The sequence below is a fragment of the Solanum verrucosum genome, unplaced genomic scaffold (assembly GCF_900185275.1).
Source record: "Solanum verrucosum unplaced genomic scaffold, falcon-dt-bn FXZP01000108.1, whole genome shotgun sequence".
NCBI lineage: Eukaryota > Viridiplantae > Streptophyta > Magnoliopsida > Solanales > Solanaceae > Solanum > Solanum verrucosum.
The window spans coordinates 1,555,930-1,576,350 of record NW_026020274.1 but is presented as its reverse complement, the minus strand read 5'-3'; the positions used below and the strand labels follow the sequence as shown (position 1 = coordinate 1,576,350).

At 30.9% G+C, this 20,421-nt stretch overlaps 2 protein-coding genes across 2 annotated transcripts in view; one reads left to right on the top strand and one right to left on the bottom strand.

The window, feature by feature from the left end:
- Positions 1-20,421, bottom strand: part of LOC125834031 (uncharacterized) — a 509,901-nt gene that overhangs the window by 28,472 nt on the left and 461,008 nt on the right. The window lies entirely within an intron of this gene.
- Positions 831-2,812, top strand: LOC125834015 (ethylene-responsive transcription factor ABR1-like). Its single transcript, XM_049513192.1, has 2 exons — positions 831-1,547; positions 1,881-2,812. Exons 1-2 carry the CDS (start codon positions 1,037-1,039, stop codon positions 2,726-2,728), a joined length of 1,359 nt encoding a protein of 452 aa, XP_049369149.1. The 5' UTR covers positions 831-1,036; the 3' UTR covers positions 2,729-2,812.

Sequence of the window (20,421 nt, the reverse complement as noted above, 5' to 3'; positions counted from 1 at the left end):
AATAAAATGGAGGATATGTATTTATGCATGTTCTTAGTTACTATTCTATTCATTTTAACTTATCATTATTATACTTTATCCATTTTAAAAAGATTTTTTGTAATTCTTTAATTTTAATTTTAATTTTAATTTTTTACGATGACATATTTAAAAAGTTTAAAAACATCTAATACATTCTATATAGTTTAAAATTAAAATCACATAATTCATTTTTTTTCTTTTTTTTAGTTTAGTTGAATCGAAATGAGATAAAAAAAAAAATTTTAAAAAAGAGAAGTACTTCCTCTATTTCATCTTATTTGAAGCATGTAGATCTACATCTTTAATTTTTTTTACTTAGAAGTTTATTTTACTAAATTATCAAAAAAAAATTAAATTAAATTTATATTATTTTATAAAATAATTTAATATTAAAACAAACAAGTACTCCTTCTGTCTTTATTAATTGATAATTATATTAAAAATAGTTATACCTTATATTTTTTATATTACTCTTGCAATTAATTTTTTTTAAAGTATTCATATTTGTTTGTAAAATTGTCAAAAGATATTTTAAAGGTAAATTAATAAATGGTCATTTTATTTATATTTTCTTAGATATGATGCAAAATAAAAAGTGATCACCTAATATAGAAGGAAGTAAATGAAATGTAAATTGGGAAGTGATTAACATTAAAAATTTGTGCAAATCTATAAGAAGAAAAGTAACTCGAAAATTAGATACTCCATCAACTGTAGTTCTGACGGCTGTTCAAGTATAAACTTTCCTCCTCCTTATAAATCCCCCGTCTCTGTATTGTCAGCTGGAAAGTGAAATTTTTGTCCGATCACAAGATCTTCTCTTTAACACACATCTTGAGAAATAGCTGATGAATTGAGTACTCAATTAATTAACCTATCAATTCACTAAGATTTTCAAAGTCGGTGATTTTGGATTCGTTATTATTATAAAGTGTTTTTCATTTTCTTTTTCAATGAAAAGGTGAAAAGGGTGTCCATATTTCTTGAAAAAATTGAGGTGTGTTAGTAGTAGTATATGTGGTTATTAAAGGTGGCGAATCAAGGAGATTCCGGCGAGCATGACAGAATTCTGTCGACAGCAGGTGATTCAGAAACTACAACCAATGAAGGAATTCCTCAACCGTATGAACAATCGCAATCTTTTGAAGAAATGTTACAGCAACAAATACAGCAAGAAACAGAGTATTTGATGTCGGAATCGGCTAATCCGATGTATACAGGGTATAGTCAGTCGAGGGATATGTCGGCAATGGTGACAGCGTTAACACACGTGGTTTCGGGTCGGAGAGAGGGAGAGTGGGGTTACAGGCCGGATATTAGCGGTGTTACGACTTCGTTTGTTGGTGGTGGTGGTTCGGGGAGTATTTATTCGGCTAATTCACCGTCTTCTTCGAGTTCAGGATCATGGGCTGGACAGAAAAGAAGACGCGATCAAGAAGAAAGTGTTACTGGAGAACAAGCTCAAAGGGGTTATGGAGGTATTAGAGAATTTAAAAATGGAGAACCATCTTCCTCTGTTAAGCTCGGTTCGTATCAATACTTTCCACTTATTAAACTCTCTTCCATTCTTTTTTGTTGGAAATATTGGGAAATCACGGGAACGCTTGAGGCGTGCCTATGACACCGTTTTCACCCGATATAAGTGTATCCAACGAGCTAATATTTTGGGTTCATTTCAAGAATCTTTCTCTTTTTTTTTTCTCTCAAATTTCAAATTGTTTTCTAGTTCGGTTTGTTGTTCTCTGTTTTGGACCCATAGAAGGGATTTATGCCCTGCTTTCTTTATTTTGTATTTGATTGATTTTGAATCTGTAAAACTTGATTTTGATTCAATATCATCTTCTAATTGTTGCTTCCAGAAGAAGATACAAGCCTGGCAGCACCACAAACGAGCAGCGTATCAACCACTGCAGCGCAGACACCAGCGGAAGTAACAGGTGAAGAAACAGGGGAGAGGAAGAGGAGATACAGAGGAGTAAGACAGAGACCATGGGGGAAATGGGCAGCAGAGATAAGAGATCCACACAAAGCAGCAAGAGTTTGGTTAGGCACATTTGATACAGCAGAAGCAGCCGCTAAAGCTTATGATGACGCCGCTCTTAGATTCAGAGGAAACAAAGCTAAACTCAATTTCCCTGAAAACGTCCGATTATTACCACAACAACAACAACAGCCCACAACAAGATTAGCCATTTCAACCTCATCATCAACCGCAGCACCAGCACCAGCACCAGCACCAGCAGCTTCGCGGTTCCAATTAATGTCTGCAGCATCAATGCGATCACCATCACCATTTTTTCAATCATATAATCAACCTCCGCATCAACCTCAGCAGCAACAGCTTTTTCAGAGCTCAGATATGGCTAGAGATTATTGGGAATACTCACAATTACTTCAAAATCCAATAGATTTCCATGGAGGACAACAATCATCATCTTTGTTAGAACAAATGTTATTAGCTTCATCATTGGGAGTGTTGCATTCACATACATTTCCTTCTTCATCATCTTCTTCATTAGCAACTTCTGCAGCTTCTTCCACTACTTCCCCTGCATATCCCCTGTTTTACTCTGCTCAACAATCACGCTTCTATCAGCCACAAACTCATCAAAATCAAGGCAATAACAGTAGCAATAGCAGCAGCAGCTCCAATTTTCCTCCACCTTTTTGGACTAGCTCCGGCCACTACCCACCTTCTTCTAGCTAATTTTCATACTTCTTCCCTTTTTTACTTTTGTTTTTTATTTTACATATTTTTTTGAAAAAAATTAAAGAAGAATCGTATTATTTTTTGTTTTCTTTTCTTTTTGGGATTTTGGTTTTTGATTTTCTTGTATTTTTTGCATTTAGAAGAGATAAGATGGATATGATTTCTTTATCCTTAATCATAATTAGAAATTTCAGGTTTGAGTTTTGAATATAGAATATTTTGTTAGAAAGTAGGTATTAATACATAAACATATTATTTAACTTGGCCTTAACTGATATTTATGTCATTCAACTTTGGGTGTGCATAGGTTACACTTAAATTTGTATATTATCATTATCAAACGAGTAGACATATGTGTTTTATGTGGCGTTTATGTCACATAGATGGTGTGTGTTTATTTATTTAATTTTATGCTAAATTTAAATGTGTATTATGTACGTTGAATTGAAGGATATAGATATCATAGAGGTTAAATTAAATGATATGCTTGTGTATTATGAAGGGAAAAAAAAAAGGAGGACATATGCATAGGTTTTGTCCTGAAGGATAAATGGTTTATTTTCATTATTCATGGTTTGATACCCTACAAATCAGAAATGTTTTTGTCATTTTTTTGATTACATACAAAAGAATATTGTAGAAATCATCCAACTTGTGGTGTTGTCTATTCTTCTTTATTTTTTAGCTTTGCAAGTTACCATCACATTCAATTACCTCTGACAATTTTAATAGTGTTGATTATCTTTGTGACTCTTAACTACTTTTATTTTTTGTGAATACTTGTTCCTTTATGTGGACCAATGCTTTTATCTTATAGTGAATCCATCTGTTACGTTATCCTAGTAGATCCAAAATGGTCAACTTTTGTTGTATTAATAATTTTAAAAAATGAAGTTTTGGTTTAAATTAATAGAGAATTGTGTTAGTCTTAATCCTAACATAGTTTAGGTTTTATCCACATTTTGGTGGATTATAAGTGTACGTGATGGTTTGATATGTTGGACAGACATAGATAGTTTTGAAATAAAAATTAATATTGTCCTATTTCTTGTTTGACTACTAATTTGAGATAAATTATGTTATGATTAGAAATTTGTATTGGAATTAATTAGTTCTATCAAAAGGTGAAACAATAATATTGAGATAATACAATGAAATGATAAAAATATTTCTTTTTTTAATTAATAGAAGTGTCTCTAAAGTCTCTCAAATTTCTTTTTTGCTAAATAAGTTAGAGAGTATTTTTATAAATGATCTTCTTTTAAGAAATTATTATGTTTTAATATAATAAACTAAACCATTAATGAAAAATAATATCAGCATAGCTAATCTCGATATATTTAATCCCAACAAATCAAATGACTCCTTAGCTAATGTATTTGATTAGATAGAGTTGAGATGACGTAAACATCCCTTAGGTTGCTGCTATCTATTGATGTTTACTAGTACCTCGTAAACAAAGCGTGAAAGGATGAGATTCTTGTGTCACCATTAATTATCATCTCAATCTTCTATTATTTTGTATTCATTCTTTTTGTATCTTTGTGTTTCTTTTTTGGATGACCTAATCACATGATAATTGAAGTTAATTACGCTTGCATATATTGCTAATCAAGACTCCAAATGACATCTTGTCACATAGTTCTTGGATAGGAACTCGGGGGTGGTCTTCCAACGTTTCTTGTGATTTGTGAATACCCGTAAAAAAAAGGTATTTTGGTGCATTAAAGCTTCCGATGTGCATAGGGTTCGGGGAGGGGTCCAACCACAAGGGCCTATTCTAGATATCCTTATCTTATATTTTAGCAAGAGACTGTTTCCAAGACTTGAACTCGTGATTTTTTGGTCACATGACAACAACTTTTGAATGCACGTAGGAATGTCAAAATCAGCTCATAAAATTATAATATGTTCAATTTGTTTTGTTCGAGCTAGGGCTGTCCATGGTTATGGTTAAAATGCCAAACCGAACCGCAATTCGAACCAAACAAATTAAAAAAATCGATATTTGATTGGGTTTGGTTTTAAATTCTGAAAATCGATATTATTTGGTTTGGTTTTTGGTTTACTAAAAAAAACCGCAAAAATAATCAAACCGAACCGATAAATTAGATATATAACTTTTATAATTATTTATTTATTATTCACAAATAAAATATAAATATTTTATTAAATTTTAATTAACTTAAGTTTTTAACTTTACAATTTTTCTCAAGCCCAACTATAACAATCCTAAGTCCAAGTCCATTAAAATTCATTTTAGTCTTTACCTACCCTACTTCACATAAAATAATCACACTTTCTCTTAATTGAAACACTTTGTTCGTGTAATGATAACTCTAGTATTGCTTAATTGCTTAATAACCGACAATAGCTTTTCTGTGGATTGTTCATGTGCTAGATGTTTGTGTCTACCAACTTAAGTCCTCAAAAAAATTACTATTATTTTCAAACCGGATAACCAGAAAAATTAAACCAAACCGACGATTATTTTTTTCATTTGGTTTGATTTTAAAAATTGACTAAATTGATTTGATGTTGATTTTAATCAGTAACCGATCCAAATCGAACCACGAACACCACTAATTCAAGGGAGTTAATAATTCACTTATTTTTATATTGAGCTTATTTTTATCTGCTTAGTTTAGTCCATTTTAAAATTGGACTGATATGTCGTTCAGATTGACAGATGAAAAAAATTTGTCTAAATATTTTAAAGAAACTTTTTATTATTTGATATGTTTTTAGTCATAATACAAGGAAAAATGTTCTATTAGGTAGTCAAACAAACTTTGAATAAAAACTTAGTAAAAATTGACCAGGTTAGGAACTTATGACTCAAATTTTAGCTCATTTCAATTTGATCTGCTTTAGACCAATTAACATTTTAAGTCGGTCAGTGACCCACTCATTTATTAACTCAATTCATTTTGACATTCTCAAATTCAGCTCATTTCATTCATTTGATACTCTAAATATATGTATTATTGTTTTCTTTTCTCTAACTATACGGGGTGCGATAAACTATTGCTCTTGACTCATTCAAATTCGCGTGATAAAATATCTATTGTGAGAAATTTTAGCATTTCTTACCAATGAAAACGTCATTTCCATTGACAAGAAGAGGATAAAATATCTATTATAAGAAATTTTAGCACTTCTTACTAATGAAAACGTCATTTCTAAAGACAAGAACAAGTTGTTCATGTGATATATAAACTTCTTCCACCTTTGTTAAAACAAAATTGTGCTAAAAACAATCACGATACGCATTCTAATTTATATTCATCACTTGAATATGATTGATCAGTACGTATTCTTACCTTGATTGATCACTTAATCCTAATAAATTAACATGATTTAGACATATTATACAGGTTCAGATAATTAATTTTTTAGTCCTGCAGTACGTCACACACATATTAGAAGATTACTAACACAGAATTGACACAATTTTTACTTTTTTGATAATGCCCAATGTTATTTTAGCTATCCAGAGAAATATTAGTGCTTATGTATTGTAGGGTGTGTTTGGTATGACTTAATTCTTTTTATCTATTTATTTTTTGCTCATCTCATCTTTAATTTGTTCTGAGTTTTTTCATCAAGCAGTAAATATTGTCAACGATAATACTCAAATTAATTTATTAGCAAGTACCAAGATTTACTGTTAATTAATATAAGTCACCTATTTTAATTTCATACTTAAGCAACAAAAAATTATTTAAAATATTATTTTTAAATAGCAAAATAATTTGGACAAAAGATTTTTCTCACACAAAACTTATATATAAATCATACTTGCTTTCCATTAATATATTGTAACTTGTAACTGTATTTCTCTGTGTCAATATTATTATTATTGATCATATTTACTCTCTTTCTTTTTGTGCTTGTTTCAAATTGGAAGTAATTATACTAGTGTTAAGTTATGCACTAAACAATGTATTTATTTTGTACACTATTGGTTACTTAAGTATTAAGTAATACTAGGTAATTCAACAACAGTAATTAGTCTCTATAAAAATAATAGGTTAAATATATGCAGACACAATTTTTATTCAGACACCTAAATTTAAGGGTGTTTCTAACATACTAGAAACAAAGTCTTTTTCCAACACGAATAGATGAGAAGTTTATGTTATATATGAAAAAAAAAAATCATCCTATTTTCATCCAATCAATTCAGTAAGAAAAATTATGGTGGAAATTAAAATAAATTCTCACTAAAATGTTGAAAGACTTCCTTTTTTTTTTTTGTGGGAAACTAGTATTTTTATTTTTCAATAATTCAATTAAAATATTATGAGAAAAACGAACATTTTTTCCGAAAAAGTTCAATGAAAAAAATAAGTAATTTTTTAGTAGTGCTATTAAGCACTTACACTATTCGAAAGTTGTAGTACAAATTAGGTTGACCTTTGGAGACGTGTGATAAAATTAGAATTATATGTACTATATATCTACGTTTAATATTAGACAGACACCTAGCCTTAATAATTACATCTATTTACATCAATATAACTTTATGAGACATCCGTATAATGATTTTGGTACTCTAAAAAAAATGATCACATAGATGCACTGGCTTTTACACCTAATTAGATGGTGAATTTATCTATGTTATTTATTGAAATGTCTATATACATTTTAAATTATGAAGCTAAACAAAAATTCATCACACGTCATTTTCTTTCCACTTTTGAAGTAAGGTACACACGATTAATTCAAGTCTTGAAGGAGTGTATCAATACCTAAAATTAAAAAGTGACAAAATTGATAGTGAAATGCGAAAATTTAGCCAAGATATTTGGAGAGTTGATTACTTGAAGAAATGGTTCCATTGTTGCCATCACAAAATCTCTTTTTTATCCTTCAAAAGTTAAAATTTATGAATTCTTATAATAATTTTAAGTTAATATAAAATAATAAATAGGTGGACAGTCAAATATTTATTACTCTCTGTTTCAATTTATGTGATGTTTTTTATTTTTCGAGAGTCAAACAGTTTAAGTTTGATCGAAAATTTGCGCATGTAATTTTTTTGAAATGAAATTTATATATTTGTAAAGTACGTAAAACGTACTATAAGTCTCAATAATTGATAATTCAAAATGTTTAAAAGATCTATGAAAAATTTACGATAAAAAATAGACTTATTTGAATCTTGAAATCCGAAAAGTGTCACATAAAATGAGACGGAAAGAGTAATATTTAATTAATATTTTGATGCATATATAAGATCTGGATAAAAATTATTGAATTCAGATTAATTCGTACGCTACACTCTTGATCCGCTCCTATGCTTAGTACAATTCCAAGTGTCGCACATTCGTGTAATTAATTAATTAATTATTTTTAAAAAAAAATTATAGAATAAAAAATATAATAAAGTCATCTTTAATGTACGACATGTTTCTCTAGAAACTAGTAGTAATAGTTTTTTTTTTTTTTAAAAAAAACGTGTTAAGAGCTCAATTAATAACTGTTTTATTCTCTCTATTTAGCCGTTCAAATAAATATTTTTAATTATAACACAATAGTGGGTAAGCACTCCAAATCTAAAGTTAATTAATTCAATACTTTATATTTCTTTTTAATTTTTGCTTTTATGATTTTTTTAAAATAAAGTTAATTTTCATTCTGATGATTATTCTCTTTTGGTCTCCAATCTTCATCACATAAAAGTGAAAAAAGCAATGCATTGTAATCCTCTTGCACTTTTATGTAACTTACTTTTTTCCTTTTTTTTTTTTTTTTTTGTAATGCTTTGAATGTGATATTTTGTTCATATTACTTGACCTTATTTTTGCTTGACAAGTACAATAATTACAATTTCCTTGAACTTGATTATCTTAACATTAATTGATCTTTGGAGAACCTTATAAATATTTATTATAGATTATTCCTGTATATATTCATTTGTATAAAAAAAGTTTTTAAAATGGATTTGATAATTCACGGGAGAAAATTATATAAATATGAACAATTTTTAACAAAAAATATTATCAGGAATTAAGAGAATAAAATGAGTATACATTTTGATTTTTTTTTCTTTTCTGATGTATACATTTTGATGTATTCGATTTTTTCTTTTTCGAACTAAAATTCAGGCAAGGGACCGATGCAACATTGCAGTAGTACTCCTTAGTTCATCTGTATATAGTACTTTCGATACAAAATATAAGTTTATCGGAAAAAGTTTACTAAAATCATAATTAATAATAAGATAAATTTGATATATAATTTTTAAAATATGATAAATATCTATACAGATGCCACAATAAAGAGGTGTGAGAGATTAATTGGCTATGGTAAATTTTAGGAGAGGTAGAGGTATGTCGAAAAAATATTGAAGAGTGATGATTAGGTATGATATGACACACACATATACTTTATTAAGGACAAAATCCTAGACAGGAGGAGATGTAGATCGAGAATTAGGGTAGAAGGTTAGTAGGTAGTCGAGCGTTCTTTAGTTTTCCTTTTCAGTAGTATTATTAGTTTATATCTTACTATCGTATTGTTTGATTTTACTATCATTTGTTGGTTGTTTCCTTCGTTTATTATACTTGTTATTGTTTTTTTCTTCATTATTTAATTTTATATGTTTCACTTGTATTGAGGGTCTATTAGAAAATAATCTTCGACCTTCATCCTAGCTTTCCAGACTTTACTTATAATAAAATTTTATTAGATATATTATTATTATTATTATTATATAACTACTACTATTACGTTGCAAAAATTTAAATTTTGAACTCTATCTCTATGCTACTTGAGATAGAAGGTTACGCCTGAAACAAGTATTTGCTTGTCACTTTCTCCCCCCTGCTAGAATGTTTTTTCATTCTTAAAGGGGAAAACTTTTCCCTTTTTTTCTTCTTTTTTGTTCCTTTTTATTTTAATATTTCTATTTGTATATACCTATATTGTTAAATTTGATGATTTAAGCACCCACGCGTAGAACACGTGACCTATATTGGATGGGTATGCTGTTAAATTTAATGCTAACCTAACCACCACATATGGTATAGGGTGTGTTTTCGTTTTTTTGGTTTGGTTTTATATTATTCGGTTTGAGTTTTTCGATTTTTGGTTTTGACGAAGTGTAACCCAATTTGAATCAAAATAAATTTGGTTTGGTTTGGTTTTTCTCTTTTTGGTTTGGATTTTTTCGGTTCAGTTAACCGGTTATGTCAATAATTAGAAACATATATATTGAATTTCTTAAATATACTTTTTAATATAAATCACAAGTAAAACATAAAACACAATACTTAAAAGTATACTAATTATAGATGTCCAAACATAAAAAATAAACTAAACTATAATGAAAATAACTAAAAAGGACAAAAGTGGTTAACTCCAACTTAATTCTAAACACACATATATATAAAATTCAATTTTTTCGATTTTTTGGTTTTCATTTGTCTAAATCCGAAACCAAACCAAATAAAATAAATTATAAATTCAATATCAAACCAAAAATCCAAAAAATCAATTAAAATTAAAATTTAATTTGATTTGATTTAATTTTTTGATTTAATCCAAATAGTGTAGTATAGTGCAAGTGCAATGAATGTTAATTCAAAAAAGAACCTTATATTTGTCCCACACATATGCATATAATAAAAATATTTTTTTTTTCTTTTCATGCCCCTATTCTAAAGACACATTGACGTGTATAGGTTGGTGACAATGAACTACTAGGGGAAAAAACAAATTGGCAAGAATTTTCCACGTGGTTTTAAACCATATAATATAAAAGGAAAAAGGTTACTTAAATAATGAAATAAAATAATGAGGGTATTTCTCTGTGAGTTGGTTGTTTACCTACCTATTTTGGGAAGGATGAGAGTAGGAACTATCAACTTGTTCATGTCTAAAGAAACGTTCTACTCGATATTTATTCGTGATCAATATTTATATCAAATAATTTAATTTTAATAGTTTAAAATTAAAGGTAGGAATACATGACATTTAATAATGAATATGTGTATGATAAAAATAGTTATAATTATTTATTGAGATATAAACCTTAAATGTGAATAAATTATCATGATACGTATCCATTTTCATGTGGAACATTAATTTGTTGAGATAATGTTGGAATACTAGAAGAAAATGTAGAAGAGGCTAGTATTTTGGTGAAGGACAACGGGAGATATGATTGAAATGCCTTCATCTTTGATTAAAGATTTTGATATTTAATTAAGAAAATAGAAAATTCCTTGATAAGAAGTAATTTTATTTCATCTAGAAAAGTTCATTGTGCTTAAATCTCGATTAGTTAAACAAGTAGATTATGTAGAAAACCTAAAGCAAAAACAGAAATGACAGCATTTTAAATATTTCTTTGAGTATCCAATAAGTTATTCCATTTCGGACTTTGGAATATCACATACTTTAGGTATAAAAATAAATCTAACAAAAAAAGTCAAAAAAGTACTTGCTTAGAGCCCTACTAGATATGAGATATGAAATTGTGATTTGAAATTAGATTAATTTGAAATTGAAGTTTGTGTAATTTGGATTTGTAAACTTATATTTTCATAAATAAGCTACAAGAATATCCTAAGACGTTGCATCGATAAATCACATATCTGCATGTTCCTTTTATAAATAAATATTTGTAATTACAAACTTTCAATTACACATAATTTTATAAAGATTCACTTGTCAACAATAGTAAAAACAAACTATTCTTTAATATAATCCTTTTACATATTACAGACAATCTCTTCACGTCGAAAATGAATTTTTTTGTTAAATCTAAAATGACGAGTCTTTTTTTACCAAATATACACTTATGAATCAAAGTTTATGTTCTTTAAAAATAATTAAATCATGATTTGAAATCCTAAAATGCATGTTCAAACGTTAATTTAAAATCAAACTTTATATCATATATCTATATTCAAGCTTTAGTATATTTTCTAATACTTTATGTTAAAGAGATTGTACATGCATGCATCATATTTTAGTATAATGAAAGAAAATTTTTGGGAAAGAAATGCATATCGACTTGCTACTTTTCACCAAATTATAATGCTTGTAACTTGTCACGGATTTTGCTAATAAGGTGATAAAAACTCATATCAATTATCATGGAATTATTCAATGAACTTGAATGAAAAATATCTTTACTCGAAATGACTTGCACCAAGCTTGACAAATAATGTTGTATCATATTAATTGGATTCGATCCACCCTAGCCGCTAATTACATCCTATACTAATTTTTTTTCTAAATTATAATAATTTCGGATCTTTCAAAACTTGCGGATATATTGCTCTTTCACCCTAGAGTCTAGACATAGCAAAGGATACATAAGTTATGTCTCAGATATATAAGTTATGTATCAGATGCAACTATAAACCAGATTCATACTGATTTATGTTTGAAATAATTGGGGTTATGTATCAATAATAACATTTGTATAGATACATTGTATACAAACAAAGTTATAATGTATTTGATAGAGGTGAAGTGATGTATCCGAATGTTAAGAGAGAGAAAAGAAAAAGGAAATTTTTGTAATTCTTTCAAATGATAGAGATTTTAGAGATTATGTTATCTTAAATTACATAATTTTCCTGTCTAGAAAATCTGGCACACTAATGTATCAATTATGTGTCCAATTTGGCAGGTTGTAGCCCAATATTCAGAAGTTGGCAACAAATAGTATATTTTAGCTTTTGGGCCAAAATGAGTAGTCCATTAACATTGTCTCTCTCTCTTTCTGAAAAATATATTTCAATTTATTCTTTTCTTTTCTTAAAATATATCTGTATTGTTATAAATATATTTGTGTTTTAGTGAATGTGGATTCCTTTGGAGAAAAATTAGGAATCCTAGGGACCAATACAGTTTTCCTTATAAATAAATCAGTTTTTCCTTCATTGTAATTAATCTATGAATATCCCTCAATCTCTAATCTTTCGGGAGAAATACAATGACTTCTCTCTGCTTTATTCTTCTTATTGTTTTATATAGTTTCATAACAGGTATAGGTTATATAAAATCTAAAATTATGTTGCCATATAGAATAATTTGAGATTAAATTTTATTGTGTTTATTAAGTTAAAATCTATTATTTTATTACGAGGACCAATATCGAAGACCGTTTATAACATTAGACATGAGAAATATGTGTTTTAATTTTCAAATGTAGGTCTCATAAATTAGAAGCAGAATATATGATAAAGGTTAGGGTTCCATGTTAGCCGGTTCGGCTCGAATTTAAAGCTTATCGACTTGACTTATTATTTATCATTTTGTAGATATGTTAAATTGTAAGATATTGGCATATCAGTTATCGGTCTATCAATTATTGATCGTTATTGGTTTAACGTAAAATTTGTCACAAAAAAATATTGAATGACATCACTTAGAAATAAGGTGAAAAACCAAATGAACCATATACATGAGTTGACATATTATTTCTCGTTCTAAAGCAAACACCTTCCCTATTAGAATAACCAAGAGTTTGAGACAGTTAGAAATAAATGTATGAAACTAAACCCTAAGTCAAGAACTTTATATAACGAATGATATAAGTATATTTTATTATCCGATTATGGATTGATTTGTTAATTAAAAACCTCAAACCACTAAGAACCAATAATCCGAAAAGTAAAAAATCCAAATCGTTACCCAAATCGCTAAATCAATAACTTATTATCAATATATTAATAACTTTTTTTTATTTGAATTATTGATCTTGATTCGATTTTTAAACATCCCTAATAAAAGGTCGACATAATACACCATGTAACATAGTCCACCTTACAACAAAAGATGACTTTTTCACACCATGATTTGTAGGAGTGGACATGGATCGGGTTTGTACAAATTCTATAAATAACAAATCAAATTATTTATGTCGCATTTTTAAATTTATAAACCAAGCTTAATCAATAAAAGTTGATTTTTCAACGTCATTATTTTTGATAAATTCGTCATACAAACACATACATAATAAAAGATTTTGATTTTTTAATTAAACATTATAGATTTGCCCAATCATTACTAATTATAAAGATCAAGAGGAGGTTAAGTTACTGAACTTGTTAGTGAAATGAAGAGAAGAAGAAGAATCAGAAAGAGAGAGTTCTCATTGATTATTCTTCAAAGTGTGTATCTACTAGTTTGTGTACAGAAGTATATATAATGAGAGCTAACAAGGAATCTTAGTGTAACTAACTTCTTGATTGGAAGTTATAACTAACTTAACCACTAAGATGACTAACTAACTAGTTTAGTGTTGTTACTATTTTGTCCTTCAACACTCCCCTTCAAGCTAGGTAGTGAGAAAATGTTACAAGTCCCTAGCTTGGAATTAAGATATAAATGTTGCACAATATTGAGGCCGTTGGTAAGAAAATCAGCTGGTTGATCCCTCGTTGATATGTACCTTGTTGCCACCAATCCTTTGTCTATTTTTTCCCTTATAAAGTGACAATCTATTTCAACGTGTTTGGTTCTTTCGTTAAAGATTGGATTAGCTGCAATTTGTATAACAACCTTTCTATCTGAGTAGATATTTGCAGGTAGTTTCAAGTTCACTCTCAACTCTTTTAGCATACCTATAAGCCATATTAACTCTGACACCGTGGTAGCCGTACTCCTGTATTCTACTTTTGGAGAGCTCCTTGATATTGTAGTTTGTTTCTTAGACTTCCAAGCTATCATAGATTCACCAAACTTGACGATGTAGCCTGTTACTGACCTTCTAGTATATGGACATGAAGCCCAATCTAAATCACAGTAAGTTGTTAGTGTAGTGTTCTTGTTGTTGGACATTAGAATGCGCTGGTTCTTCACATACCTCACAATCCTTAGACCAGCAACCATGTGGGACATTTTTGGTTGTTGAAGAAACTGACTTAAAGTATTGACCCCAAATGCTATATCAGGTCTTGTCAGATACAACAATTTCCCTATCAGTCTTTGGTATGCTCCTTGATCTACTAGTGGATCATTTGTGTTGGAATTTTCTGAGCTTCCTGATCTGATTCAATTATCAAACTGCTTGGTTGTTAACTTGACATTCGTATCCAATGGGGTTGAAGCTGGTTTGGAACTGCTGAGTCCTGCCTCTGATATAAGTTCCAATGTATACTTCCTCTGATGTATAAGTATACCTTGGTCAGACCTGACAAACTCAATGCCTAAGAAGTACCTCAGTTCTCTAAGGTCTTTCATTTTGAAAGCCTGTTTTAACTTTCCTTTTGTTTCTTCCACAACTTTTAGACTATCTCCTATAACTAGCATGTCATCCACATATACAAGAATAATCACTATTCTAGATTCATCTTTCTTGATGAACATAGACTGATCATAATCACTTTGTCTAAACTTTAGCTGCAATAGTGCCTCAGAAAATTTAATATTCCACTGCTTAGGGGCTTGTTTCAACCCATATAGTGACTTCACAAGTCTGTATACTTTCTTCTCCCCATGGCTTGTGAATCCCTGTGGCATTTCCATACATATTTAATTAAACAAGTCCCCTTGAAAGAATGCATTAAATACATCCATTTGATGCACATGCCAGTGATTTTGTGCAGCTAATGCCAACACACACCTAACAATCTTCATCTTTACTACAGGAGAAAATGTCTCATGATAGTCAATTCCTTCTTGTTGGCTGTAACCTTTAGCCACCAACCTGGCTTTAAACCTTTCTATCTCTCCTATTGATTTATATTTTACTTTGAATATCCACTTGCACCCTATTGGAGTTTTTACTTCAGGAAGAGTTACTATGTCCCAAGTATGATTGCTTTGCAATGCTTCAATTCCAGACTTCATAGCTTCTATCCATCTTGGATCTTTTGCAACTTCTGCATAAGATCTTGGTTCTACATTGTTTGAAAATGCAGCTATGTAGGCACTATACTTGTTTGCTATGTTATCATAACTCATGTAGTTTTGAATACCATAGCCTGAACCCTTATGAATGTTGAGAGATACAAAATTTTTCATCCAAATAGGTGGTTTACTGCTTTTTGCAGATTTTCTATTTGGTTGATTGTCATCAGTAGTGTCATGACCTAAGGGTATACCCTAAGTGTAACATGGTGTACTTGACCCCGAAGGGGTCTCATACAAGCCCTTAGCATAATTATAACATAAGATAATAGAAAAGTATGGAAAATTTAAGACTTCTTTAAATTCATACAATTGAAACCATTTTCATAAGCAAGCGAAAGTCTTTACTATGACTTTGTCTCAAACCATCTATTAAACTCTTGAATAAAAGACGTGGGACGCAACCCATACAATGTCTAAAACATAAAGAAATGACATAAAGGAATAATGGGTTTGTCCTGGAAGCTATGGGGACTCACTAAATCTTCAATTTTCTTCTTGCTTCTTAGAAACCTTGCCTTCAAAGGAACTCAATCTCCAATACCCTACATTTGATTAAAATGTAGGCAAAGTATGCGTTAGTACAAAATGTATCAAGTATGAAAGCTAGCACAACATCATAAGAGCATATCGAAATGGTTAGTCAACATAAGACATAAGCATAAGAGACAATAACATAATCATAGCATAATCTCCAACATTAGCATCATATAATCACAAGTCAACATAAGACATAGTTAATGAGCATAGGAGATAAACCATATTCATGGCATAGTCTTTACTTAAACCTTCATATTTACATACTTCAACCTTTAGCCTTTCATATTACAAGAGAACTACTTCACAAGCCACCTCAAAGAATACTTGTGCGAGGCAAGAATAGCATCCCATAATACCATCCAAGCTAAGTACCTCTTTTTGGTCACTCTTGGGCATAGTCCACATTCATAAGCAACCTCAAGACCTAGGTTTTCATGTCATAAGAACACTACACTCCTAAGAAATCTCAAGGCACACTTGTGCAATGCATGAATGACATCCCATAATACTACTCACACTAAGCGTATCTTGACATCACCCTATTCATGCTTACTAGTCATAGGTGTCATTCTTGACCTACTTCATAAAGACAAGGAACTATCATATTAAGTCAATAATATCATGAAAGGCAACTATAACAACAATCCAAGCTAAGCATACATCACATAAGAGAACACTTCATAAGTAGCTTCAAGTCATACTTGTACCATGTATGAATGACATCCCATACTACCACTCACACTAAGTACTTCTTTAGGCTAGGTTACTCAATGCTTACAATTTATCATTTTAGACTACCAAAGAATAGCACACTACAAGGCTAGACCTAACTACCATGGAAAAACACACTAATATGTAAACCAAACTATACAAGGAAGAATACAAGTATTCCAACCTAGATACCATGCAAACATTCAATATTATGCATGCTATCCTTAGGGGAGGATGAATACTCAACCCTAGGCAATCCTTAAGAGAGTATGAATCCTCAATCCTAAGCTACCATGAAATGGTCTTGGCTTAACCAAGTCATGCTACCATGAAGGCATTCTTACAATGGTAGTTCAAGCTACCCATATGAGAGTTTAGGTCCTCAATCCTAGGCTACCATGCCTATACTAATGCCAGCTACCATGAAGAACATCCCACAAATGCTCATTCAAGCTACCATGAAGAGCATCCCACAAATGTTAATTCAAGCTTACCTTAGGTGTATGGTTCCTCAATCCCAAGCTACCATGAGACCTTCTAGCCCATGCTACTAAGTCAACTATACATGAAGGGATCACATGTCACACTTCAAGCTATTCTATTCTAATATGCTTTGATTCATTTTAGGTGATTAACCTTTCAATCTAGAATCATTCTATGTGAGAAGACCTTTCACATTCTACATAAAACCATTCATATAGTTCTAAGTAGGTCATGTGGGTAAAAGCCTTCCACCATAACTCTATCTACTTGTGTACCAATTCATGCAAGCTATCTCATAATATTAGACTTACTCTATAACCCTTGTTATAAACATTATGACTTCAAGCCCTACTATAAAGCTTTACTCCACAAACATCATACTAGACTAGATCACAAGACATATTAGTTACAAGCCTTAGTCATAGGCAATTCTAAGCATAATTCATCATAAGTCCCAATTCCAACCACTACAATTCATGGTCTATCATACATTCATAGATCTAGTTCAATTAATGATTTCATATTTGTATTCTTGACTAAGTTCTATACATGATAACAATTCTAGAGAATCTATCAAGAATCGTCAATTTCACTTCACAAGACATAACTCCACATACTTTGATTTCTAGGGTTAATCATGGAGTTCACATAGATTCATCATAATATCATGAATCAACACTAAATTAATCATATATAAGTATTATCCAACCAATTGGAATCATACCCATCTAAAACCCATACATTGGAAGTAATCCTAGCTTAGATTGGGGTTCTTCTTCACAAATTAGGGAAAATTCTAGTGGACTTTATGGGTGGAAGAACCCATTTATGAAAAGTTAAGCATACCTTAATCAAAGCCCTAGCACAAGCCTTTAGCAATGGAGCCTTTGTTCTTGACCTTAGCTTCAACCTCTAGCTTCTTCAATGGAGGTTTCTAGAGAGAAATATTTGAGAGGGGAGAACTTTTGGGATCTTTTGGTGTTTTGATTCTAAATGACTTAGTTGGAGTGGGTAATGACTTAAAATACTTTATATAGGTGAATAAAACCAATATAAAATGACCCCCACCTAATACTAATTAAAAACAAATTTACTAATTTAACCCTCATTTGGCTGCCCTTTGCCAGGGGGCACGCCCCTCTTCACGAGCTGCCAAGGGTCACCACGGCCCATGGTGGTGCTCGTGGTCCCTTGACCAGTGGCTCCCCTCAACTTTCCAAGCTCCCAAATGTCAAGGCTTGACCAAGGGCCTTCCCACGAGCCGTGGTCATGACCACATGTCGTGAAGTGGCTCGTGGTCCCTAGGCAGTAGCTAGGCCTTAAGGCTGGACTTCCCACAAGACGAAGGGGTCTTCATGGACCCCTTCACGGACTGTAGTCATGACCACTGGTCGTGAACCCTAGGCAGTACATGGCTAATATTGGGCAGCCTTGGCCTTTTGCTTAGGCTTTGCCCCATTGCCTTGGCACTTGCCCTTGTTACCCTTACCCAAACCTTAGGTGGTGTTCCATAATCTGAGGTCTAACACGTACCTTGACGTTTAACCTCTAAACCTCTTATTCTAAGTGTGAAAAGTCTCATCTACGACTATATTCCTTATATACCAAACTCTAGAACCCTAGCTTGAGGCTCTAGTTTGGTCTACTAGTTTCTGGGGTGTTACAAGTAGGTGGTTGTAAAGATACCTGCAATGGATCTTTATTCAACCCAACCCTTAGCTCATGCAATGGCTCTTCATTCAACCCAACCCTTAACTCACCATCATGTTGATCTTCTTCTCTAGTTCCATCATTTGTTGTCCTTGACCTTCCTTCAACACTTGTACATTGTTTAGACTGGTGAGTATGTTTCACAATAGGAATGCTGGACCATTGAGTTGAATGATCTAAAGTTAAATGAGTGTTTTGAACACATGATCTGATATCTTTTCTTTGATAAATGGAAATACTATTTCATTGAATATTATATCCCTGTTAACAAAAAATACTTTATCAGTTAAATCATATAGAATATAGCTTTACTGTACCTATGAATATCCCATATGTACAAAAATTCTAGATCTTGATACAAGTTTAGCATGTTGATTTGGCACTCTAGCAAAGCATAGACACCCTAATACTTTTAGATGAGAAAATGAAGGTTCTTTGTCATAGAGTTTGCCAAAAGGTGTTTTACCTTTTAACACTTAATTAGGTAGCTTGTTTGTTAAATATGCTGCAGCCAGAACACAATGTCCCCAAAATTTTATAGGTATATTAGCCTGCAACCTGATGACCCTAGTTACTTTCAAGATATGTCTATGTTTCCTCTCAGCCACTCTATTCTGTTGGGATGTGTACACACATGTAGTTTGATGAATAATTACTAGTTGCTTAAACAAATGATCACATATTAAGTTAATGAAATCAGTTCTAACTATCTTTACTGTTTTATCAAACTAATTTCTAGTATAATTCATAAAGTATTGAAGTGACACACAAACATCAGGCTTATGTCTCAAAAGAAACAACTATGTATATCTTGAGTAATCATCTAAAATTGTTAAGAAATATTTGTGTCCATCATATGTATTTGTTTTGTAAGGACCCCAAAGGTCTACATGAATCAATTCAAAACAACTATTACTTTTTCTATTACTAGTTTGGAATGGTAATCTACACTACTTAGCACATGAACAAACTACACAATCTCCTATTTGACTTCTAATAGTAGTAAGATCAATAGCAAACAATTTGTGTAATATTGAAGTAGATGTGTGTCCTAGTATTTTGTGCCAAAGACTCATATCTACTTTGATATTTGATACACCATTAGACTCTTGAGCAGCTAAGCTGATAGGTCTTCTTGCATCTTTACTCAGTAGCCAATATAACCCATTATCTTCTTTACCAATCTCTTTTACCTTCCCAGTGAAGAGATCCTGCAAGACAAAAAAGTTAGGAAAGAAAGAAGCAAAACATTGTAGCTCTCTTGTTAGTTTTGAAACTGAAAGCAAATTGAACTTAAACTGTGGTACATACAACACATTAGAAACAATACTCTCATTAGATATAACACTTAATTAACCCAGTGTGTG